Source organism: Magnolia sinica, chromosome 19 (genome assembly GCF_029962835.1).
Source record: "Magnolia sinica isolate HGM2019 chromosome 19, MsV1, whole genome shotgun sequence".
NCBI classification, from domain to species: Eukaryota; Viridiplantae; Streptophyta; class Magnoliopsida; order Magnoliales; family Magnoliaceae; genus Magnolia; species Magnolia sinica.
The window spans coordinates 17,422,492-17,450,039 of NC_080591.1; the positions used below are offsets into that span (position 1 = coordinate 17,422,492).

The 27,548-nt window shown below is 39.3% G+C and overlaps 1 protein-coding gene across 1 annotated transcript; it reads right to left on the reverse strand.

Moving 5' to 3' along the window:
• Nucleotides 1–2,831: 2,831 nt before the first annotated feature.
• On the reverse strand, nucleotides 2,832–26,992 carry LOC131234402 (uncharacterized). Its single transcript, XM_058231248.1, has 11 exons — nucleotides 26,494–26,992; nucleotides 26,074–26,112; nucleotides 17,953–18,044; nucleotides 10,708–10,957; nucleotides 10,415–10,534; nucleotides 10,209–10,284; nucleotides 7,038–7,246; nucleotides 6,702–6,810; nucleotides 6,314–6,406; nucleotides 4,967–5,127; nucleotides 2,832–3,566 (listed from the first exon to the last, which is right to left on the reverse strand). Exons 1-11 carry the CDS (start codon nucleotides 26,644–26,646, stop codon nucleotides 2,994–2,996), a joined length of 1,875 nt encoding a protein of 624 aa, XP_058087231.1. The 5' UTR covers nucleotides 26,647–26,992; the 3' UTR covers nucleotides 2,832–2,993.
• Between the last annotated feature and the right edge of the window lie 556 nt (nucleotides 26,993–27,548).

The following is a 27,548-nucleotide window of genomic DNA, read 5'->3' on the forward strand; positions in this document are numbered from 1 at the left end:
TTCCTATTTCAATTATGATTCACCTAGAAGCTATATATATGGGTGTAATCGGGAATAAGGGGTATCTAAGAGCTTTCTAATTTGTTCATAGGGTTTCAAGAGTATAACTCACATAATGGAAGACTCGGATCTTACACAGGTTTCACATTGTGATACATGTACCCATGTGTGGATGTATATGGCTCCACTCACATGTGGATTTAGAAAACTTACTTTACTCCTAAGTCCCATTGTGTAAGCTAAGATACTTTGGGAAAGTGTGTTGGATGATACACAAGTAGAGTTAGGCATGGGACGACTTGACTCACTTGACTCGTTCAAACCTAACTCAACCCGAACCGAGTAGGCTTCGCCCAATCCGAACTCAAACCGAGTTGAGTTTGAGTTACCCAATAACTCGACCCGAAACTCAATACGTTTAGACTCGACTTGAATTCAGGTATATATATAATATTAAAAACCTTAATTTCTAAGTATCTCTAACCCTATATGCCGCACCCGACCTCGATCCTGACCAGATCCCAAACCCTCTCTCCCTCTCTCTCTCTCTCTCTCTCTCATCTCTTTATTCGAATCAGTGCCAACTCGAATGGACTCGGTACTTTTTACTGGGTCAGACTCGGTCCGAATTAGTCCACGCCAAACCCGGACTTGGATTGGTTTGGGCATGCTAGACTCAGTACTGAGCTGAGTCAAGTTCGGGTCAGGTTTATTTCAAAACCGGATCGAGTCAGGTCAGCCCTAGCTCACTCCGACTCGGCTCAATGCCCAGCTCCATACATAGGCATGTAGGAATTATTTAGAAATTGCGTAAATGGAATACAAGTAATTGGAAGTAAGCTGTCTAAATTATGATATCCAGTTTAGATGTATCATGAACCTAAAAGTTAAAAATAGGATTCATTTGGTCTTCTGACAATCATATTGTTGGGCATTTATTGGATCGTGCAAAATGGAATAACTCATGCCTCAGTAGTAGACTCACAAGAGTTTCAACTCAAGGTCATGGGTTCGAGTACCCATTGTGGTGAAAAACCACCGGTGTGAGTGCCTGTATTTTTTTTTTATTTTTTTTTTATTTTTTAAAAACTCTAAATAAGTGGTTAGGATTGTTCAACCAATCTGATTTTAGGACAGTGGTATGCATAGTTTGGCTGATTTAGTGTGAGTTAAATATTGCAGATATATTTCTGAGTGTCAAGAGAGTACATTTTCAGAGTATTTAAACGGCTCCCCTTAAAATCGAATAATTCTTTGTTGGGAAAATGAGGGATTAGCTTACACCCAGCTCACTAATCCCAACTAGCCTGTATCACTCTCCTGACGGAATCGAATCTTACCCCAAGTGTTTGATGAAGACAGGCCCACCACATCAAAAGAGATGTCTTCGCCAAACTACTCAACATTGATTGGCGTTGTGCTAGTCATTCCAAGATTTTTATGCTCCCCTTAAGTGAGAGTGAAAGAGGTTCCTAAGACAGTGCAAGAATGATTCCCAAGATTGTAAATCTCGGGTTATTATCACAAAATTTCGAAATCCAGATTTTAGTTTTTCATGATTCTATCCCGGAATTATGACGATTTTTAATGCAACATTTATTTGAGAGTTAAAATAAATAATTTTATACCTAAATTTTCTAAAATTTAAAACCATTTATTAATTTATAATAAATCATTTTTAATTACTTTTTCTCAGTGAGGCAAGAAAAACATAAAAATTTGAAAATTTCCTGTGAAATTCCCAGGCCAGGAAATTGCGATAACGGGATTTATCAGGACAATCTTTGGATTTTTGGCTTCCAGAGTCAGAGAGACACCATTTTCTTTTCATTTGGTTCAAGGGTGGCCCACCATTTCACTAGTCTCAATCACAAGTACACGCGGTGCACAATGGATTGGGCCTGGGCCAACCGTACCAATCAGTTTTGGACATGACCATTTGACATCCAGATTGGTTCCAAACAATAAAACCAATTTATTCAAATTCCAGGCAAGCTACCTTAAATATTCAGATCATCAAACTGGCTGAACCTGATGTACTTCCCAAACCATGAAGTCAATTTCTAGGGATGGTGAATTTGGGCTGCTTGAGCACAGGCCTGGATGGCCAGTTGCATTGGCTGGGCGCGGGAATGAATTTTTCAGGCCTGAAAACTAATCAAGATAGCCCCAGGTTTGAAAATGCCTAATGGCCAAACAAGACAGCCTGCCCCAGCTGACCCAACTAAATTAACATCAACGAGCTGGAAACTTGGTTAGCTGGCTGACCAGGCAAGGCTAGTAGCCAGGTAGGCCTGATTACTAAGCTCACTTAGGGTTGGATAAGACTCAGCCAGCCCATTCATATTTTTAATTGTCATATCATTCAGTCACTGTGGGACTGCCTACGGGGCCCTGGCCAGGCCCTAGTCCTGCAAGCCCTGGCGCTAATCGAGCTTAAGGACTCCACCTTGGCATTGGCCCTATATGGCTGGGATGGGCCAGGGCCGGCCATATAAGGATTATTGCGACTGCTCGAAGGTTTGAAATAGTCCAAGTCAATAATTTTTCTCGTATAAATGGTTTTGATGATAGAAACATGACCTGATATCCAAAACGTGCCTTTAAATGGCATGTAATGCTTGAATGGAACCCTCACAAGTGTGTTCAAATCATCCATCTGCCAATTTCTGCTAATTACTAGACAGGCTAACGGTTGGAGCTGGGCCATTCATAATTGGCCCCCGCTCAAACCCAGCCCTACAGCCGGTCCACACAGCCTGGCAAGCAGTGGCATCTGCATTATTGAGCTACAGTTGAAGTTTTTTTTTTTTTTTTTTTTTTTTTAAAAAAAAAACATAAGTATAGACTCGATGCTTCTGAAGTCCAACTTCCAGCTTATGGTTTACATCGTTGATAAATAACTAAACGAACTACCGTGGTGGCCCACCTAAAAAATTAATACAAATGTATTGTTGCCAGAAATTATGTATACAGTCATTTTTTATTTTTTTTCATTTGGAAAGAAACAGGAGAACTATTATTGTCAATAAACTAGCAATCATTCCACCTAACAGAGCCCAATCGACAACACTCAACTTACCTTTGCCTACATTCCCTTGCTTCTCTTTGGATTCCAAGGAATGGCCCACCTCCAACTTCTCCTCCGTTCTGTTTATCTTTCCTTTCCTCAATATCAGTGATCCTAATGACCCGATGAGCTTTCTACCATTTCGATCTTTTATAGGCATATCATCCATGATATTAGCACTTCCCACCACTGCAAAAACATCAGGAGTTTTGCAACAACCATTTTCACAGCCTTTTCCTCCACAGCTCTGTACATCACATGCGCAGGGTTCCGGCTCTCTTGAGCATACACAATTCACATCAGAATCAGAGCATGGATGGCATTCTTTGGGAGTCCGCATTTGTTGAGAAACTTCTTTCATTTGGTTGGGAGTTTCAATCACTTCACCAAACACTGACCACCTCCCCACAGACGTTATCTTGACATCTGTTGAAGTGCCTAGCATGCTTTCTGGAGCAATAACAAGCACCTGCACATATCCCTTGGTGTGGCCCACCTGGGGTCATCATGGAAGTACCCAATTAGAGAAACTTCAAGATGCAGTTCAAGTCAATGAAATAGCTGAAAACTTGATGGGGTAAAGAATTGAAATAAGTCCCCAGAACAAGGGCTTGACGCTGCAGCAGAGTATGAAAATCACATAGCACACGTGTATCCAATTTATGGGCCCCACTGAAGGTGGGCCATGATCGGAAAGGGGCAAAAGATGATTCAAACTGTCTAATTGGTGATGAGCTCAAAAGAAACATGGTCAATAGTCTAAATTCCGTCTTCATCAGAGGTTTAGATAGTCCAATCTGAGTTGAGGCCATGCCCCATCTACAGTGGAGGCCGAAGTTGAGATTGAAGTACATTTATGATGCGTAGACAAACAAATACCTGTATATGACGATTGATATGCCCGTATATGACATGCAAGGTCACTCAAGTTAAAACAGATGAAACTGTGGAACCCACTGTCGCCAGGTAACATTCCCAATATTAAATTGGTTGAACAAACCTTCAATTCGTGGACATGTTTGCGGAAATAGGGCCATTTGATATTTTCATTTTTAACCATCCAATAAATTTCCACATGAGAATAAAATAACAACATAAATGTAACTTTGGTTCATGGTACATCTAAGCTGGGAACATGACTTGGACGGTATGGTTTAATATGAATCAATTGTAGCCCACCCACATATGCAATTCTAAGTAATTTCTAAGTGCCACGTAAGATCCATCGCATTCTACCAGAGTATCAAAGTTTTTCTCAAGTGGGCTGTACAGATTGTCATACTCTACCAGTATACATCAAATAACTCCCATTAGAAAACCCTTTGTCGGTACAAGGGTAGTGGAAAGTGATATTTGAAGCTCACACATTAGATGCTTGCTCGTGCTGCTCTGATTGTCCCTTTTGCAGCATGTTCATCTAGATTGTCTTCAGTATAGATGGCCCATTTGAAAATGAAATAAAATAAAATGGTTGATTAGAGATCCTCATCATCCACACATCTGTTAGCATCTGGACCACTGCTTCTAAGTCACCATTGTATAAACTGTGAGGATCTCTGATCAATGAGATTTTTGCCTTGTAAACCATCTATGGTGGAACCTTCTAGATGAACAGCCTAGATCATCATATTGTGAGGCAGAATGGCAAGCATCAGCAACTCAACAAAAATGAAGTTACAAATGAACGTGATGGGTGTGAGCAATCATAGACATTTGTTCTAAGCCATATTGAATAAGAAGATTGTTGTGATGCAAGGCCATGGTGCTGGGATTGATACTACAAGGACAGTCTGGGCCAGTCTGCCTTTAACCATAGTCACTTACCTCCCACTACCCAGCCCCACCAACCCACCTGACAAACATACACAAGGAAAAAGAATAAAGTGCCGGTCTTACCAAGTGAATGCCATCAGTGGCAATTTCAGTTATCCATATCCTCTCTATCCGACCTTCCATTCCTTGATATGGTGTGAATGATTCGAAAATAGAAGTCAATTCACGACTACGCTTCTTCACCTCTGTGCTTGGAACTTTTTTCATCCTCGCAGCGGGCGTTCCTGGATGTACAAGCAGACTGAAAATGATTCCCCACCACATGTAAAAAGAAACAAGTAGCATACTTTTACCTTCTCTACCATTTTATAGGGCATGAGTTAATTAACACAGTAACATAGACCATGTAATTATGAGTTCTTGCAAATAATGATACACACATTCCACAGCAAAACAGTGTAGGACACATGTTCGACCAAGTTCCAGATGAATGTGCCATGGGCATTGTATCATCGATGTGGCTTCCACATGTAAGTGGAAAGTGTTGTCCATTGTTTTTCTTCTTCATTTTTTTTTTTCTTTTTCTTTTTCCCCATTTTGATGAATAAAATGAAAGCAATGGTGTTAGAAGTCTTTTGGAGGGCTAAATTTGATGTTCTGGGTTGGTTTCATGTTTTAAGGCCCTTCTTGGGTCTTCTTTGTCCTTGTCAGCTTAGCCCCTGTGGTCGTATTTAACCTTAGAGTTTCTCTTTGGCTGTTTCTAAGAAAATTTATCATCTTCCGCCAAAAAAGAAAGAAGAAAGCAATAGCAGTATTTGTTGTTGCAAGCTCCTTATGGAACTAGATGGGTTGCTGACAGGCATCATTTCATTGAATGAAAGTGATCGGAGAGATCATGAAAAGTACCTGTTCATGGATCTTAGCTGATAACTTTTCAAGTTTGCCCCAAGTGACCAATCCAGTTTTCTTATTTCTAGCATCGTCTTTTTTCTTTTCTTTTCTTTTTATTTATTTATTATTTTTACCTCACTGATAACTTCGTAAGTTTTCCCGTCCCCAAGTGGCTATGCCAGATTTTATTAGTTCTTAACACCATCTACTTGCTTGTCTTTGGAGTTTAAAGCAATGGACAGGGAGCGAATTTTGAGTACATTTTCCAATGGAATATTCCCAGGAGTGTAATTGCAAGATTTGGTCGATATCAAGTGAGTTGCAAAAAAATACATCTTCAATATAAATGGCGTACAATTGCCTAAAACATGCAGAAAGATTAAATGAATTTGCATGCTGTGATGCCTACATAAAGAAGAATTGAATTTGCAAACTAACATTTCCCATTTTAGAAGAACTGAGATGGATGGATTGGTAGAAAATTCCACAGATCAGAACCAGTTCAATTTTATTTTAAAAAGTGACTCATTAAATTGACAGAAACTATATGGGTAAATAGAACTCATTCAAATAACATACCTGGTCTAGGATAAAACTGTGAAATATGAACATGTGGGAACTTGTACTCCTTGATAAGACTGATAGTTTGAGCAAAATTGTCATCCGTTTCGCCTGAGAAGCATAAAGACTAACATTTTCTCAAACAACTCTAGGATATACATGCAAAAAGTGTGCTTTCAGAGAATTCTGGAAAAAACAAAGGTTTGAAAACATTAAGCCTTTATTTCCTTCTAAAGCATTTCTTTACATGCATAATAGTGTCTAGATTTTTATTAAAAGTGGGAAAAAAATCCATACATGAACGTAGCCAATAGTCGAACTTCAACGAGGCGGCTAAAAGGGGTGAATGTCATTACCATTTATTTTGAGATAATATAAAATTTATACTAAATCTGTGTTAACATACCAGGGAATCCACAAATTATATCAGTTGCAATCTGCATTTCAGGTACAAGTTGATTCAAAGTATCTACCACAGTTCTGAACTCACTTACAGTGTATTCTCGATTCATTGCCTGAAATAGATACAACAAATATTCACTCAGGAGTCAATATAAAACTGGAATCATTGACCTCCATAGACTGAAACTGCTATGAAGGAAAAAAAAACCTTCAACCTACATCTACAATTCGAATGATCAGAAAAGATAGTAACTGACAGAAGTAATATCTTGATCATTCATCAAAGGTACCAGCAAAATTTAATAAAAAAATATCTGATCAACAATCTTTTCCCACTTACGCTCAAAACAGAGTCACTCCCGGACTGGACTGGCACATGAAGAAATGAATATACACAGGGGTGGCATAAAACTTTGGCGATCTCTTTCAAGTGCTCAAGAATGAAAGGAGGATTAGTCATGCCAACACGAAGCATTGTACTTCTATCAGGGGGAAGTTCCGCAATGATAGCATTCAATAAATTTGGAAGATTAACTCCAATATCACGACCTGCAATATTATCAAAGGCAAGCAATTTTTCACAACAGAGCATTGATATCACCCAAAAAATTTATTGTGAAATATGTAAAACCTGGACATTGCTTACATGCTAATTTTATTTCTTGTTGCCCTTAAACAAGGAAATAAAAGCTTTTGCAGGTAACTGGAGGGCTTCAATGTTGTTTGTTGATAAATGATCTCTTGTCATCTACCCTTTTCTTGCTTTGGAAGGTGCTTAAGAGTTTGTATTTCGGCTCTCCTCAGGTTGGATCCCTTTATTTGAATAAAATTTCATTTCCTTTTTAAGGAAATAAAAGCAGGATTTTTATGAATAACGAAACATTATTAATAAGATCCAATATTTGTCAAACTAATCATATGGATGCACTACTCACACCCCACACTCTTTGATTTGTGAACACCTATGTTTTCATTTTGGGAATGACCTAGTACCAAAGTTGACTTTTTAATCATTGTTATAAAGATAAGTATTTACCTCTCCACTTGGCAAGCATTCTTTCCACCCTTTTTATAACCACATCCCATAAATGTTTAGCCGGTTTGCCCACACAAAGAGGCAAACCAAGGTATGTAGTTGGGAATTCAACCGCTTTCAACCGACCACCTCAGCTAGAGACACAAGCTCCTCGTTAGCCACACGAACCCTAGGCATAACACTCTTGGATATATTCACCTTCAACCCCAATACTGCTTCAAAACACATAATGATCATTCTCAAGTTCTCCACCATTTGAGCATTAACGTCGCAAAACAGTAGCGTGTCATCTGTGAATTGAAGATGAGACAGACACCGGGGGACTGGACTTACTAACAGAGAGCCTCTAAAAATGCCATATTGTAGACAACACTCCAACGTTTTGCTCAAAGCCTTGACCACCACCACAAAGAGGAGAAGGGATAGTGGATCATCTTGTCTCAATCGACATGAACCACGGAAAAAACCTTTGGGTGAGCCATTTACTAGGACTGAGAACTTGAATGACCTCATGCATTCCTGGATCCACACCCTCCATTTCATTCCGCACCCAATTCTCCCCAACATGTAGTCTAAAAAGTCCCACTGAATGTGATCGTATGCCTTTCTAAGTCCAGTTTGCAAACCACTCCCACTTTCTGCTTGAATCCGGTGTCGATACACTCATGTGCAATGAGCACACTGTCAATGATCTGTCTTCCTTCTTACATGCTCATTGGTTCTTAAATATGATCCCTTGAGGCACTCCTTTGAACCTTGTGGCTAGCACCTTAGCAAGAATCTTATAGATGCTTCCAATCAGACTTATGGGACGATAGTCTTTGAGGTTTTCAGCACCAGAAATCTTTAGGATTAAGGCAATAAATGGGACCCCTAATTCCTCAGATAATCTTCCCATGGAGTTGAATTCATTCATAAAATCCAGCACATCCCTTTTAATTGTCTCCCAAAATGTTTGGAAAATGGCTAAAGGGAACCCATCTAGCCCGTGCGCTTTTATCTCCCTCCAAATCATCCATAACTTTTTTAACTTCCTCTCTAGAGGACTTTTCTAGGGAGCCTGCAACCTCCTGATACATCACATTGAAATGTAGGCTATCCAACGAAGGTCTTAACCAACACTCATCCAATAGCAATTCTTCATAAAATCTGATAATCACATTACAGACCTTATCCCTTTCCTTGAATATTTTCCCACCCACCACTACAGTAGAGATTTTGTTGCACCTGGCACAGGCACTCGTAAAACTATGGAAAACCTTTGTATTCCTATCCCCTCTTTGAGCCAAGTGGCTCAGGACCATTGCCTTTACTTGATTTCCTCCTTAAGACGATTAGCATAGGCAAGCCCAAGCTTTTCAAAACCTAAAATGAGAAATGTCTTATCACTCAAAAAAATGGCAGGTTTGTTTATCCCAAATCAACGATGGATGTAATGTCTTCCCTACTTACATGTCAAACAGTGAGCTGTCTATGCCATGGAAGCTAGTGTTAGAACATTTTTTAAGGCTATTCCTACCATTTACATGACACACATAGGCCTCATCTGGGACCCATCAACCTGGGAAATATCTGAAGTTCTGTTTAGGTAAGGATCAACATTTCCAGAAAATGAAAACGTATGATGTTTACTATGAGTCGCTAATCATTCTGAGGTTTGCTAGCCCAACATGCACCTTTAAACCCGCCACACCTGCCAACTGGAAGACACCTTAGCTGTTGCATAAGGTGGGAGTCACCATGCAGATGACCTGGAAGACAAATTCAGCATTGTCCATTCATCTGGGGGAGGCGGCACGTGTCCATTCAATGTGGAGTGGTAGGCAAGTTTTTCAAGCTGACCACTGTTTTTGTACAGTGGATGTGTTGGAGTGGTTTCATGCGAAGTCACTTGCACCACGAGTCCTGCCTAATGCATGGCTCAAAGCCTCAGATGTCCCACATAAATTGCCAGGTTGGTGGGTGATATGAGTGTAAAGAGGCATATGAAGCTGAACAAACCTCTTTATCCTATCTTTTCTTTAAAGTTTTTTTTTTTTTTTTTTCCAAAAGAGCCTTTAGAAAAACTATAATTCCTCAAAATCAAGACAAGTGTTGGTGCCATGGTGAGGCCGTTGCGTAAATGTAATGGTGGCAACTGTTACTCGTTATGGGGTTGTAAAAGTCATAACAGCCGTGAGAGGGAGGGAGGGACGCTGTTACGGCCACTTTTACCTTTGCTGGTGCAAGTGGCTAAAACATAGCAGCAGCTACAGAAATTATCATAAATTTACATAAGAGCCTTTAGAAAAACTACAATTCCTGAAAATGAACATAAGTGCTGGTGCAAGTGCCCAAAACAGAGCAGCAGCTACAGAAATCATCATAAATTTACATAAGAGGCTTTACAAAAACTAAAATTCCTGAAAATCAACATAAGTGCTAGTGCAAGTGGCCGAAACATAGCAGCAGCTACAGAAATCATCATAAACTTACCATAAGCTCCGGTATCTTCACTGCTTAACCATATCTCCTTGACTCCTTCAGATATAACAGTTCTTACACGTTCAACCTGCACACCACATTTTTAACATTGAAATTGCAGTTACAGAACACAAACAAATTTCTATGCTCTGTTTTTTTTTTTCCCTCCAAAATAGGAATAAAACCAGTTACTATACATCAGCATAACAGATACCTACAAGACTGTTTACTGTGTAGCTCCCCAGATGCCCCCGGGCATGCTTTGTCTTGCAGTAAGTGCAAGCACCTAAACAACCAACATTAATTGGAAGAATCTCAATAAATTTATTCTTCCTCACCTGTTAAAGAATTTAAGTTAAATGAAATTCTATCACATTTGCACAACCAGAAATGAAGAGAACAACAAATCTACACAACTGCAGGTTAAAAACGTGAATGAATCCGTACAATATTGGTGACTGACAATAGCTCTTAAATTAAAATGTTTGATGGACAGAATTCTAATTTGTACCTTTGGAAGGTCAAGTGCTGGCAATGTCTTGCGATTCAAAAGCCGCACCTCGTGACCTTTCAAAGTCTCTTCCACCACTTCAACCACGCGGTCTATTTGTTGCACACCAATTATACTAACCCCTTCAAGCTCCTTCAAATCTCTACTTCCTTGAGGAACACACCCAGCCACAACCAGTGGCTTTCTGGCACTTTTACATTTTGATATTAGAGTCTCCATGGCAGATTGGCTAGGAGATTTCACAGTGCATCTGGGTCAAATAAGAGGTATCAATACCCAGACGATACAAGATGGTTATAATCAAGAAATAAAAGATCCTAACTCCACTCAGACTCGATGTTTTCTCTGGTACAAATAAATTGGGTACTCAGCAGAGTAGATAGTCTTTCAAGGTTTTACTTAAAGAAAAAAGTACAAAGAAAAAAAAAAGAAGTTCAAAGGCGTATTGGACAGTATCGGCATGATTTTTTTGAACGAAAAATGCAAATAAAAAATCAGAACAAAACCACAAACTGGAAAACCCAAGAATCTACTCTTTATTTGTTTTTCTTTCTTTCTTTCTTTCTTTTTCCTTTTTATTTATTTTTATATTTACTAAGTGGTTTATCAGACAATTCTCTGATAAGAATGCTCTGTTTATCAGAGAGGTTGCTTTCATAAAGGTGCAAATTTTATGAGAAAGGCTGCTTTGTACAGGTGCAAAGTGCAAACTCCACAAGTCACTTATTGCCAATTTTCCCACAGAAGTAGCTTCTGAGGTACCAGATAAACAACCAATAAGCTTAGCGAGTAGCTTGTACAAGATTATTTCTGAGGTGGTAGCTAGAAGACTCATGTCGTGGAAATCATTATCTCACATTTCCAAGGGGCCTTCACATCAGTTAGGCAAATTCCGGATGGAATCTTCATTGCTACCACTGGTATTGGTTTTAGAATGAGAAGCAAAGATTCAGGCATTATATGCAAAGATGTCAATGAAAAAGCTTACAAGTAGATCAGTGATTTTCTCTATACCTTATGGAAAGGATGGGTTTTGGGCTTTTGGCACCAAGTGGAGGATATGGATCAAGACATACATCTCTTGTGCTCACATTTCCATTTTGATTAATGGATTACCAAAAGGCTTTTTCAAGAGTTCGAGAGGTTAAGGCAAGGAGACCCATAATCAGCATTTTTGCTCTCTATTATCGCTGAAGATCTAAAAGAAAAATTATTATTAAGGATTTTATTCCAGGCCTCCTTAATTGCTTCACAGTTGGATCCCCAGGCAGTCCCACATCGTAATCTTATTCTGAGAAGCTTCCTCGCAACAAGTTGATTGTATAAAGACCATCCCAAGGATTTTTGAAGCTTCATCAGGTATTCAAATTAATCTAAGGCACAGTAGCAGAAGTGAGAATGGATCTAACAGAAGCAGCAACATATGCATCTTTCCTGGGTTGTATTGCATCCCCTTTCCAGATGAAATATCTTAGACTCCCCAATGGAGATAGTCCGAGGTTGAGTTCTATGTGGGATCCAGTGACTCAACATTTCAAGAGAAAACTAGCTTTGTGGAAGAAATCTTATATTTCCTGGGAGAAAATATAATTCTCATTAAATTCACATTGTCCAGTCTTCCTACAGATCTGTCCCCCCTTCAATATTCCAGCTAATGTAGCAAAATTCTCAAAATAATTCTAAGAGACTTCCTGTGGGAAATATATGGAGAGCACCATAACATTCATTTAATGAAGTGTGAAGATGTATAGAAACCATACTTCAAAAACAAAAACAAAAACAAAAACGGAAAAAAATAAAATAAATGATGTACAAAAACTCAAAGATGGTCTTGGTATTAGAAGGATTATAACAAGAAAATGAGCTTTGTTGGCCAAATGGTGGTGGCGATTTGGCAATGAACGAGAGGTCTTGTGGAGAAGACTGGTGGTGCCTAAATATGGTGAAAAAGAGAGAGGTCAACAGCCGAAAATGGTGACCAGGGGGAATGGATCTTTTGTTTGGAAGGAAATTCAAAGTTCGGCAATCCAGAAAACATAGTTAGCAACATCTGCCAAAGAGGCGTTAGATTCAAAGGGAGGAATGGTGAAAGCGTCCGACTTATGGGAAGACTTATGGCTTGATGATGAAATCATGGCCAGTAGGTTTCCAAGACCTCTCTCCATAGCCAACGTAAACTCACTCATGAAGCAAGTCTATTCTATGAAGTGGTTATTAATAATGCTTTGTGATCCCTACAATTCAAGAAACTTGCAGCACTGCATGATTGTTATATTGACTAATTTGCCAGCTCTTCTTGATTGTAACTCTCTTTCCGTATGTCGAAGATGAGAGAATACAAGCTCTATTGGTCAGAGGCACTGTCTCAGTTAAGTCCTTCCTTGAAGTTATGTGCCATGGGCGCTCATACAGGGCCCCATGGGCTAGAGTTTAGGGTTTGAGTGTTCTTCCTTGTGTTAAAGCCTGCTGTTGGATAGCCACAACAGATAAGATTCTCGCCCTAGAAAATCCCTAAAAACCGGAAGTGGCTCCTGCGAATAGATGCATCATGGGTCAAGGAGTCAATGGACCACCTCTTTACTCATTGTATTGTGGCATGAAAGATTCAGTCAGAATTTTCAAGCGCGTTATCCTACTTGATAGGAGGGTGACTCGACAAGTCCTTCAATCCCATGTGAAACTTGTTGTGGAGATTGCAATCATGTGGGGAATCTGGAGGGTAAGGAATAGAAGAATTTCAACAATCTCCAATCTAGCCATATTCAATTGGTGGGTAAAAGAGATTTGAGTCTCTGGGGCAAATTCATGAAGTGAATTTGTAAGAGTTAATATTTCCGACCACTTCCCAGTTTGGAAGGCAGTAATTGAAGACTATTGGAGGTCTGAAATAAAATTGAATGGTGGGTCCCCTTCACCTTACAATTGGTGGAAGCTTGACATCTACAGAAGCTTGAATGGGAATCCCAGGACATGCAAAGTAGGAAAGGTCCTAAAAGATGAGTTAGGTGTTGGCTGTTGTGAGACTCTTTCCCAGTACAGTGGGACTGAGTGCATCAAATCAAGCTGAATTTCCAGCTATTGAAGCTGGTGTGGAGTTTGTGAACTTGTTTGAGGGGCTGTTGATTGTCAAAGGAGATTCTCACAATGCAATTGCTTGAGCCTTGACCTACCCATGGAATCTTGCCTTTATACTTGAGCAATTCCCACTCTTTAGCGCCTTGGGGAGATTCTTTTCATCCAGATCAACCCGGAATCAAATGAAATTGCTCTCTAGCAAAGGGGTGCATAGGGTTCCTCTTTGTATAGAGGACTTGTATCCACTGCCTTGATGAATTCCTTTTTCATTTTACTTTGCAGCTCTTGAGTTGTTTTTAACAGAAGTTCACTTTGTTATTGATTTTAAAAAATAATAATATTAAAAGAATGATGTCTATCAAACTATTCTTTGACCCCTAAATTTGGTGTTAAAGCTTTTGGGAGAAATTTTTGGTTGATTGCCAACAATGGGTGTTGCTGCATATTTTGAGCTTTTAATCTAATCTCTTGTGTCCCACCTTTGATTTACCATCTCTCTCTAAAAGCAATTTGATTGGATGATTCTAAACCATTTGATCAATTGCTAAGAAGACGGACGGTTCATATTGATTATATTAGTGTGGAATCCACATTTGATTGTGCATGCCTCTCAAAATTGATTTTCATTTGACGATTTAACCAACTAGTGGCCATGAAAATAAATTGACCATACTGATTATACTAAAGGTTTGCTCCTTGATCTTAATAGTCCATGATGCAAGGCCCACCTTTGATTGCCAATATCTCCCAAAATCACTCTAATATCATGATCCTAACCACCAGATTAACTATTAGGACATGGAAGATTTATGTTATAAACAAAAAAAAAAAAAGGCCTAATCATTATACAAAATTGGGCCCATCTTTGATTGCTCATCCGTCCCAAAAATCAATTTAATCTTGTGATCCTGACCACCCAATAAATGGATGGAAAATGAATAACCCATGTTTATTATATTAGAAAAGATCTAACATTTTTTAAGACCGTATATCATGTGGGGACCGGGGCGCAGTTTAAACTTGGATAGTAGAGACAAGACAACTACATTGGAGTGGTGTGAGAGAGGCATAGACGAAAGGATTGGGTGCTATTGTTTTGTAAAATTTCCCAGCTTATCCTAGGAACTATTTCCCCACCTTTTTGGTGAAATAATCCCCAAGAAAAGCTAGGAAAATGGGCCTTTGCCCGTTGGGAAATAAAAAAGCAATGAAAGGGATACAGCTAAACATATTTTTTGGGAAAAAGTCGGGACCTTTGTTTTTGGGGAAAACAAACAAACAAACAAACATGCCCATAGTCTCCCAAGGAAAGTCTAAATTCTATTTGGTTGTTGACACCAGTGTTCGCAGTATTGATAATATCAGCTAATATATCGTCCAATACTATTGTTATCGAGGTGGGCCAGTACGGAATAGCCCGGAAGTCACTAGACTTCGAAGTATTGCACAATATATCGCAATATATAGCTTCCCATCAATGATAAAGTGATACAATTCGATATATCAATATATCACAATTATAATCTCCCCTGTATGGACAATATCATCGATAGTATTGTCAATAATTCTAGTCGTCAATCCCTATTGGTATTTTCGAAAAGGAATCTCAAAAAACCATCAAAGATCACATTTTTCCTCAAATCTTTTGCTTGTAATCCATTCCATTTCCTAAGCTGATTTCAACCAACCATCTTCCATTTTATTTTTTTGGAGAAACAAGAATTTGGGCATGGAAATTGAGAGCGGAGAACGGTGGGCCCGAATTGCAAACGATGAGTTTTTTTTTTTTTTTCGATTTTAATCTTCTTTTTTGTAATAAATCAGTAGAACAATGATGAAAATACAGGGATTTTGGTGCGGAAACCAAGATCAATGAGTGAGTGGGCCCAAATTGCAAATGGTGAGATTTTTCGATTTACTCTTTTCTTTCCTTTTTTGTGCAATAAATCAGTTGGAATCGGTAGAACAAAGATGAGAATCCATGACTTTGCATGTTTTGCATGCTCAATCGTGGATTTCAACCTCCAATTTATAAAATTAAGAGAGAATCCAAATTTTCCCAATTTTTCCATTTAAATTACAATTGGAGTGTGAAAAGTCACAATAGAGTGGTTGAAGGCTGATCTATAGATTGACAGAAGTTTTTGAATTTTTTGAACAACAAATATTTTTTAATTAAAAAATTATAAAAATTAAAATTATTTTTTAATTCCAAATTGATTAGTGATTATTTCATGGTGTGCCGAACAGCCATTATGTAAGGGTAACAGTGCAATCGTTATCCGTTACAGGAAAAAAAAAAAGACTGATAAAATGGTTCCTTACCCACCCCCCCCCCCCCCCAAAAAAAAAAAAAAAAAAAACAATACAAGGGTCGTAATCTTAATGGTAACGGTGGTGACTGTTTTGGCCACCGTTATCGTTATGGAATTCCTTGGGTTATTTAGCCTTAATATTCAAGTGTTTTCATAAATTCTGAATTAATCAACGGTTATTCTCGAATTTGGAAAAAAAAAAAAAATTTTGAGGGAAATCCGAAATTTCCCCCATTTCACCCATTTAACTTGCAATTAGAGTGTGAAAAAAATTGTGTTAGAGTGGTTGGAGGCTAATTAACAGATTGACGAAAGTTTTTAAAATTTTTAAAAAGGAATATTTCTTCAATTAAAAGATTATTTTTTGAAAATATATTAATCAATGGTTATTTAATCCTAATATTTATGTATTTAGTACATGTGAATGTGCTAACATCTTATTTGCTTAATGTTGTTTTGTGGATAGAAATGTGTGGAAAAGGGAGGCAGCCCGACATTGGTTGGCAGCACGATACCCCACTTCCCAACAATCGACACGAATCCAAGTGCAATTATTGTAGGAACGTATTGAAGAGCAAAGTGTCACGTTTGAAGGTACACTTAGCAAGGGGCCATTGGAATGGTGTTAACTGCCCAAGGGTTCCGAAGGAAATGAGAGTGAAGATGAAGGAGGTGTTGAGAAAAGGGGTGAAGATCAGAGATTACCATGCTGAAGGTGAGAGGGAGTTTAGGGAGGAGCTACCGCAACAAATGTGGGACTTTAAGGAGGTAGAGGAGGTGGAAGAGTGAGGATTTCAACTATAGGCGTTATTGGTGAGTTGTTACGGGAGCAATGGGATACAGATTAGATGAGGAGGTGGGAGACGAGTAGGCCCACTTCTAAGGACTACATGTGGGAGGTTGGTGGGGGAATGAAGTGGGGGGCAATAGTTGAGGGGGTGCGGAAGGTGATGGTGGTGAGGGGGTAATGGTAGTACGAAGGGTTGGAGGGGGGTAAGTTTTTACCACGGTAGTAGTTATGCAAATGCAGTTTATACCTTCAGATCCAACAATGTATAAAGCGGAGGGGGAAAGCAAAAGCAATTGAAGGATTATACCTTCACACAAGCACACATACATGAGCATTTTTGTGCCTCACATAAATATGCACAGGTACACATCCGTGCTCATCCACGCACACACGCACAGAAACACAAGCATACACGCGCACACAGACGTACGCACAGACCATTTCTAAGTCCACAAGTAGTTTTCTTCTGCCCACATGGCATTCTTCTAGCTCCATGTCATTTCATGTCATGCACACACATGGCATGTTTATGCCTCCCAAAGTTTTTTTTTTTTTGCCTCATACACAAGCATTTTTCTACCTCCACGTCATGTCTGGATGTGCGGCATGCATGGATGAGACCGAAAACATCTTTTGTATTTCTGATTGTGAATGGGCCGTGGTCCAAACATCACAATGTCTAGATGATCCTAGCCCTCTAATTGGTAGCATATCAGCAGTGGCTTCCATTGAAGAAAGGCCCATTTATGGCACAGTTAAGATAGTCCAGTCAGAAAATTTTGGTTAGGGGCCAGTCAACAGCAGATCCCACAGGATACTTGGTTCGGATAATCGAACACGTGCCACGTGTGGTAACAATCTGGAGGAAAAAAAAAATTGACATTGCATCTCATTTTGTCAATCGGGAATCAGACATACAAACCATGAACCACAACTTATTTCAATTTGCAAAAGAAACCCAGCCTTTCTTATAAACACCATGCAAACAATTCAAAGCAGAGAAGCTTATTCAGCAGCACAAATGAAAGATAAAGGGGAAAAAGGAAAAGTAAAGAGCATCAATACGTATTAATTAGCCAAAGGTCTGCCTCCTCCGGATTATCACTTATTGCGTATCCAAATGCTGAAAGCTGACCAGCCATATATTCACTGTCACTCTGTAAAGCAAACGCACAACAGGGGAATGACAACCCATTATGACATAACAAATTTCAAGTAAAACCTGTTACAAGGAATGAACAATTACACATTCTATCATGATATGCAATAAATGTCAAGCACATAACTGGTTAACCGAAGGCAGCAGCATGCACGCACGCACACGCAATGACATTGGACTATTTAACAGAACTAGAACTTGACCATGCCATGATGGGTAGATATTCAAGTTTCAACGGGCAGGTAGATATTCGAGTTTTAACTGACAGGCTCACTTTGATGACACGAACCAGTGTATGATGTTGACCAAACCACATCCAAAGTTGGCAGGGTTATGGACAGAGTGCAACTTGCAACCAAGGATGCTGCTTCACTGAAAGAGTTTCCTTAGTACAATCCATTCACTTTCTTTTACTATTTATTTGGTGATACTTATCACAGCTTTAGCCTTGCCAGATATATGGGGTCAGTTCATGAATCCTGCTTTGCCAATCATTCCTTTCAAAAGCCATATCCCGCTTCATTGAGTGATGATATATAACACCACTTCTCTGTTATGTTTTTTCAATGGCTAAAACTGATCCTAGTTCTAGAAGTTCATGGAGTCTCATTGTTTGCTTCGGGTTTCATTCATTAGCCCTTACTTCAAAATTATGAAAATTGCTCCCATGAGTTCAAAAATTATGAAATCAACAGTTGTCGAGGAAGAAGATGAAAACATTTTCACAAAATTTTATGGGAAGGTGTGATTGATGACAAATTCCATATTACGAATTGAAAGGGGGTGCAAAGACCTTTGGATTGGTGAAGTTAGGAAGAGAGATTGGCCTCTTTTAAGCAAATGGAAGTGGAGGTTAAGGGAAGGGCCAAACGGGCTTTGGGAAAATATGGTGTATCCTGGGGGAATGGGAGGGTTTCCAGGCATTTATGTTAGATCAGATGGGTCCCAGCTGCACAAGGCTACTAACAAGGTTGGGTAGAATCCCCATAAACAGGAACATTGTGAAAAGAGGGGGCATGGAATTTAACAAGGGAATTCGCCTTTTTGTGGGCAAGGGAAATAGAATTCACTTTTGGAAGTATGCTTGGTTATACAATTTTCCGGTGGATAACTGTTACCATGCTTTCATGCTTGCGGCTGAGAAGGATGAAAAAAATTCAAGATCATATTGAGATGTTTTGTTGGGGGGGGGGGGGGGGTGTCTAGTATGAAATATCAAGCTGAAAACTCACAGGATGAGGAAGCATCTCTTTTGATGAATCTTTTAAGCATGTCGAGAGATGTGTTTATTGATGTTACAGAGGCCAACTAAAAGTGTGGAAATAGTCATCAAGTGGAAATTTCTCAGCTAAATCTTTACTTTCGAAGTAGATAGTGCCTGACTGTATCTCTCCCCCCTATGGCATGGTTTGAAAGGCTCCAGTGCCACCAAGAGTCAAAGCTCTTGCTTGGATCACTTTGGCTAATAAGAGGATGATGCTGGATAATTTGAAAAAATGAAGCATTACCTATCCCAACATGTGGATTATGTGTGGAAATGATAAGAAGTCGAGAGAGAGAGAGAGAGAGAGAGAGAGAGAGAGAGAGAGAGAGAAAACGCAAATAGGATACATGAGGGGGAGAGAGAAGAGAAAACGGAAATAGGATGTATGAGGGAGAGAGAGAAGAGAAAACGCAAATCGGATACATGAGGGTATTTTTGGAATTTTAAAAATGATTAAAGCCCTAAACCTCAACATGCTTAAGCCAAATAAGCTCTTTAAAAAAAAAAGTGATCTGTCCATCCATGGCTTAGGGAAAAAATGAGCTTATTTACTATTTTTTTTTTAAAAAAAATCATAATTAGACACTTACCAAACAATCTATTTTCATAAAAAGACTTTTAAAAAAATATATATATAATAGAAATAAGCAAATAAGCTCTTATTTGTAGAGATGCCAAACGGCCCCTTAATGTTTCTAAGTCCCTATTCTCTTGTTGGCCTTTTGTGTCCCTTTATATTTTTTCTTACCTGAGTTCTCTATTCTCTTGTTTTGTGCCTTTTGCATCCTTTAAAAATAAATAAATAATAAAAAATTATTGTGTTGCATCTTTGTCTTGGCCTGCATGTGAGCGGAGAGGATCACTCTGCACCTCGGTCCCCTGTTTCTTTTATCAGTAATTGAAGCTTTATTGAAAAGAAAAGGACCCAAAGGTCATTACAGCACTCAAGTAAAGCACAAAACACCAACCATGGGAACTGATCCCAGAAATATGAGGGGTAAAGAAGCCCGATGCCATAGTCCGAGAGCAAACAAGGCATTTAGCTCTTGCAAAGGCTAAAGAGGTCGGGACACCAACGTTAGAGAAAGGTCAGTCCTGTTGGTTTATTACATGTTATGTCTTTGCCAATCATTGTTATCAAATGCGATCGCATACGCACATACTGTTGATCAAATCGCATATGCCATGATGGCATATGCGATCCTGGCAAGTATGCCATGGCATACTTTTATATGCGAGTATGCGATCGCATACTGCATATGCGATCGCATATTTCCCAATAGCCAAGAGCGGAAGATTTATATTTATATTTTTTATTTTTTCAAATTGGAGAACTTTTGCCTATAATTAGGCACTCATATCCCCTCCATTTTCACTATTCTTTACTCCATAGCTCCAAATCTCTTACTCTTTCTCTCTTACACCCCTTTCTTTCTTATTCTAATCTCTCTACAATTATTTCAATTATGTTTATTTTTTGTATTTTATAAATTGTGCTTACTTTTTGTAAATTAAGTTGTAAGTTATAACTTGTAAGTTGTTTCAAGTTATCCATTTATCATTAAAATTTCTTTGTTCGAAGTTTATAATAATTAGTTATCTTTTAATGTAGCTTGTTGATTGTTTTGTTAAAATTTATATAATATAATATAAGTAATTAAATATATCACTAAATGAAACACTCAAACTACAATGAAATAAGTAAAATAACCCAATCCAATCATGTGTACTAATTAGAGGAGTTTTTCCCTCTTTTTTTTTTCTTTTTGAAAAAAAAAAAAAAAAATATGCCATGGCATATGCGATTGTGTGATCGCATATGCGAACAGCATATGCTGATCGCATGCAATCGCATATGCGATTTGACAACATTGTTGCCAATAACATTGTCATCTTTCAAAAACGAAAAAAGATTGAATCAAATAGAACTAATTGGTGATTTGTTTATGACAAACAGAAGTATAAAGCCATTATTTGGTTATCATCCATGGAATCAGCAAGCATAAGTATGAAATCGTCGAGGCAAATAAAATGGTAAAAGGCACGCTACAATTTGATATTTCTTTTGCAAATGATAACTTCACTAATATAAGTGCTGTGAACAAAAACAAAAGATGCAGTATTTAATACTTGACACCCAAATACTGGCAATTCTGATTAGGCACGTAATGAATACAGCAGATACAAATGTAAGGCTCGAAAGGAATGAGGTAACGTTGCTTGTGGTCCACCTTTAGCTTATTATGAAGAACATCATTGTTTTAATCTTTCCGTTGACTTTCAGATTCTTCGCATCTTGTCCATTAACTTTGCAAGGCTTAGTATGGTCTTAAACAAGATCCATGTGCTAAGCATGGTTAGGGAAATTTAATTTTTCTGGTGGTTCAGGCAAAATTTGTATGCGGTGAGCATATCTTTGTTATGCTTGTTTCTGTCTTATGGAGGCCTAGACATTTTATTCTTTTATATCAATGAATGATATGATCCTCATAATGGATTATTTGTTTGTCATTACATTGATTAAGCACATCCCTAACCATCTTTTCAAGATGGAGTTATGTCATCTCAAGTATTTCCTGGCATAGAGATTGCCAACTCTTCAACGGGGCTATTTACAGTCTCAATGTAAGCCGGTGATTTTAGTAGCAAGTGTCCATCTTTCTGATGTAAAGATGCCTTATACTCCCCTTGAGTTAATTGTCAACCTTGGTCCAACGAATGGAAAGCAACTTCCAGATCCAATGCATTATGAGAGCTTGCATGAAACTGATTTATTTAATGGTCTTAGCCTGACATTACACAGTTCACATGCTTATCCCTTTCATCTCTACACCTCAATTATTTCATTTGGAGATGTTGATTGTATTATCAAATATGTTTGCAGTATTCTTTATTGAGGATTTTTCCTCTTCATCATCCCTACTATTGAGGACTTGTGCAAATGCCGATTTGCTCGATGATCCTTCTAACCAACATTCATCAATTGGATCCTGTGTATTTTTGGGATGGTCTCTCGTCTCTTGCAGACACAAGAAGTAGGTGTAGCAATGCGCATTGTTCGGGCTGTGATGGGCCCGACCCAGCCTTAAGAGGCACTAGATTGAGTGTTGCATGGGCCCTCGACAACCTTGTGATAGTAAGCCCGCGCCAGACTTAATCCATGTTAGACAACTCGAGCTTGACCCACCCAGACCCACATAGCTCACACCAAAGACACCTTTGTTTCTTCCTAAACAAACCCTCAACTTCCAAACATTAGAATAGAGAGGGAGGCATGGCAGAGAAAAGCAATAAGAGTCATATAACACGAATAATCATGGACAATTTTACCCCTGCAATTAGTCTTTAACTCCCTCCCTCCTTCCCTCCCTCAACCTCTCTCCCAATCTATCTCTACCTTACTCTCTCCAGAAAAGACCAAAACACCATACTGGTCTTATTTTATGACTGGGCTAGCCAATTTTAAAGCCCTAAACGGCCTAGAGTTGGATGTAGCAAATTGGAGAATTGAACATAACTGATGGAGAGATGCCTACATACCATGAGATGCTGCAAAACTATGTTTTAAGCCCAAGAATGGACTGTGTGAGAACCCAATCGCCTCTTTTTAAATCTGGAAATCACCAAGAAGAAAGACTAATCTTCAAGAAAAATACCTCAAAATTTTATTCCATCTCCCATACCAGATTCCAGTGGTCCACATATGAGTAGCCATAGTTAAGTCTTTTTTTATTTATTAGTAGTGATATTTAATTCAGATTGGCCCAAGGAAATAATCTAAACATGGAAAGCAGATGAAAGAGTCCAGGTATTAATAAAAATGCCATGTGTATACAACCATATGGAAGCTCTAGGGTTTGTATGTATCACCCAAAATACTCCTACAGTTTGTATAAAATAGCTACACAGCCCATTGACAGGGCTTGTCAGCCCCACAGTCCAATCAGTTAGCCATATGGACATTAGATTGGATTTGTGCTCCCCATAGGCCAATCTGATGCCTCTTTTGATCAGCTAAATACATTGGACATCATGTGGCAGCCACCTTTGGACCTCCTTTTGTACAGTGTACAAGCTGCCAGGATGCATATGAGAGCTAGGACCAAACACAACTTAATTGTCATTCAATCATAAACAACTAGGCCCAGGCCCAGGACACAAGGCTAATAAGCATGCCCAACCAAGACAAAGTTGGATCGGGCACCCATCAGTCGTGTGGGCTACCTAACCCATTGCGACCCACAGCAAGAAGCAAGATGCCTAACCTATTCTAGTGTCGAGGCTAAGTAATGTGCAACCACAAATCAGGTTGTCTAGCTTCATTTGTACTAGCATATATTGTTGTTCAATAGTGGGATCCTAATAGAAGTGGCATCCAAATAGCTTGTAAACCAGTGTTTCATAAGAGAACAAAAGATATTGAAGTGAGTCACTTCGTGAGAAAGACATTCTTAATGGGACCATTTCCTTGCCATATATTTCATCCCCCCCATAGCTTGCAGATTCCAAGTGAAGTTTCCACCATTATTAGGTATCAGTTTTTTATTTCTAGTAACCAATTCCCGATGGTTTCACTTGATCATGAATACTTTAGTCTTTGGTATATGAATATCAGTGTTTTAAATAGCGGTAGCGTGTTGCGTAGCGTTCAACCCTCTGTAGCATGTAGCGAAATAGCGTAACGTATAGCGTAAGCTACACAATACTTCTATTTTTTAATTTTATATATATATATATATATATATATATATATATATATATATTAAATAGTAAGAAAAAAGCGAAATATATAAATGTCACATTCTTCAAAAAAAAATCCCAAAGTTAAGAGCATTAAGTACAATACAAGTATAAAGAACATAAAACCGACAGTAACCGCCATTTTAAAAGGGAAAAAATGAGGAGAAAACTGAAAATATGAAGTTATTGTCTCCACATCGAAAAAAATTCCAAAAAAAGGAACAAGCGTACCTTTTTTTGTCTCCATAGCCGATCGGTTTGCGTCTGGAAGCAGTTTTTCTAACTCAAGATTGAAGAGAGGGGAAAGGAGCAACGTCAGCACCGTCGGTTCACGTCTGGAAGCATATTTTCGATCTCGAGATTGAAGGGTGGGGAGAAGAGCAGCGTCGGAAGCTTCGGTTTGGGCCTGGAAGTTGATTTTCGATCTCAAGATCGAAGGGTGGGGAGAGGAGCAGCGTCGGCTGGCTGCGTGGGCTGCATGGGGTGCGTCGGTTTTGGTCTAGAAGCCCTTTCGAATAGGTTTTTTTTTTTTTAAGAAAAAAAAAACTTTAGTTGTTGGTTATGGTGTGAGTTCACCACTGTTTAGTGGAAAAAAAAAAAAAACATACACACACACACACATTACAGGTAGCGCATGCTACCTGTGCTACACGCTACGAAGCCGTAGCGTACGCTATGACCCCTATAGCGCACGCTACAGGGGATATACACTACTTGCTACGCTACGTAGCGATTTTGCTACGCTACACTACGCACGCTACTGAAAACACTAATTAATATACAATAAGTGGTTTAGTCATTTCCATTTTACATATTTTTTTTATCTTTTTTATGGGTAATATGGGCTCGAAAGAGTGACCTCAATGTTGAAACATACTCTGTTAGCAGTAGAGATACAGGCTGGGTCCCCTTTCCATTTGGTACATATGCAATCCCATCACATAATGAAGAGCTATGCCATTCATCTTATATCTTGCATTATCTCAAATTAACGCCATCCATGGTGGATCCTGTAGTTTGGACTGTCTAGATTGTCTATATATATACCATGAGTTAATATGTTACAATAAGCATGTGCATCAACATGATCCAGCATACTCTACCAAAGTACCATATAATTCTTTAAAATAATTACTCATGAGCTAAAATGAAATTACAACTTCCTCAGAATGTTGCCAATGCAGATTCAACCCCCTAAATTGTCGTTTAGATACATTTAGGGAACACTGAATTGTGCTGCCAAAAACACCATTGTTAGAGAAGCATGAACGTCTGTGTCCCATTAGGGAGTGCACTCAATTCTCCTTTTCTTAGGGGATTTATATGATACTCAGGTAGCATATGATGCTTGATACTCAAAGCACTGAGATATTGTACATGTGGCACATATTAACTCAAGTTAAACCAACTAAATTCTGGAACCCACAGTCACTGAGTCACATTCCCAAAATAAGATAAGTTGAACAATCCTACCCTCTGATTCTTGAACACTTGTTGAAATAGGACCATTGAATATTTTTCATATTTAACCGTCCAAAAATTGCCCACCAACTGGATAGTCAGATAATCAAATAAAAGAAATTCCGGTTCATGATACATCTAAATTGCGAGCCGTACTTGGACAGTTTAATTTGACTTTCTTTTATGCAATGCATTCAATTTCTAACTAATTTCTAAGTGCTAGCATATCATCCATCACACTCTTCCAGAGTAACAAAATCTCTCTTTTTTATAGAAAAGCTGGGCTCGAACCCTAAGACGTCAATGTTCAAACGCACCCTGTTTACATTTGACCTGCGGGCTTGAACTACAACTTTTCTGGCAAACTCACTTGAAATTTTCAATTCACCATAAATGCTCTCCCCCAAAAAATGTTAGTAAACGTTGATCTCCATGAAAGTGCCACTATTGTTCACAGAAATCAGTAATACTTTGTAAAGCAAATAACTCTATTCTCGACACAGAGATTCATCAATAAATGTAGATTAACAATGCAAGGAAGATAAATGAGATGAGAGCTTGCCTGGTTGTGCGAGCACCCAAAAGTCTTCATGTATATGGTCTACAACAGCAGAAAATAGCTTTTTTAGCAACATAACTGGTATAAACACACAGATAAACAGACATGAGGAATGCTCAGAAGGCTCGCCCCTTCTGCCCGACAAAATGGCGATCCAGATTGTTAATGTAGAAGAAGATTCCCACTGATTCAACATCCGGAAGGGGTGAGTTAGCAACTGCTTTTCTCCTGAACCGCTGTTTTTGGTATGGACGGTCATATCTCCAATGAGTGAGGTTTTTGGCATTTGGAACACCTATGGTGGGATTTTCTAGATGAATGGTGTGAATCCTCACATGGTGGGGCAGAAGGAGATGATCGTGATAGTCCTTGGCATTCAATGGACAGACAGACAGACAGACAGATAGGGGGAAGAAGAGGAACCTGTGTCCCTGGGATTTCAGGGGAAGGAGTGAGAAGAGGGGGGCCTTGGATTTTACGGGCCTTGGGCTTCTTCGGCTTCATACCGACGCCAGTCAAGGGCAGGCGAAGCCCGGGTGGAGGGCCACCTGCAACCACGTCTTCGATGTCTTCCATTTCCTTCTTGCGATGGCCTCTCTCTCTCTCTGTCTCTCTCTCTCTCTCTCTCTCTCTCTCGGTTTCAGGGTTTATGGGGAGATATGATACTCTGGCAGCGTGTGATGCTTGATACGCAGGCACACACAAATTGTACAAGTTGCATGCATCAAGTCAGACTGGGGAGTATGGCACTTGCGGTGGACTGTGGAGCGAGGAAGGCATGGAGAGAGAAAAGGGGAAGAGATTTGCAGAAGAGAGACGAAGCTAGAGAGAGGCAGGTGCGGGCTACACCGAGAGAAAGAGAGAGCAACCGCAGGCAACCGGTTGCGGATTCGATCACGCCGAGGTAACACTGAGTCCGGCCGTGGCCGTGGAGCCACCTTGAGCATGTGTTATATATCCGCCTTGTCCATCAGTTTTCCAGCTCATCTCACAAAAAATGAAGCCGTTCCAAATTCCAGGTGAGGTCCCAACACAGGCAACGAACACCTACCATTAAAAGCTTCGTGGGGCCCACCGTAATGTTTATTTGGCAATGGGTTAATAAAGTGTGAGACATACGTGAACCAAAGGAGTGGCCCACAAGAAATCTTTAATGGTCAATCACCACTATTTCCTGTGTTGTGGTCGATCTGGCGATGCCCTAAAATGAGGTGGCAAACGAATGGGCAGCATACAACACATGCATCAAGGCGAGCCCGTAGTCATGACATGTGGGAACTCGTGTTACCCCAGCATAACCAAATAGCTCCCGGCCAACCCATTTTCAATATTTGTTATGTGGATTCCCTGCAGACTGCAGTGCCTGGTTGCGGGGTGAGTCCTTTAGCCCTAAGCTCTGCTGGACACACGGGGAGCGTGCACGTGTGAATGCTGTTGCAATAAGCAGTGCAGCCACTTCCGCAGTTTTTAGTTGCATA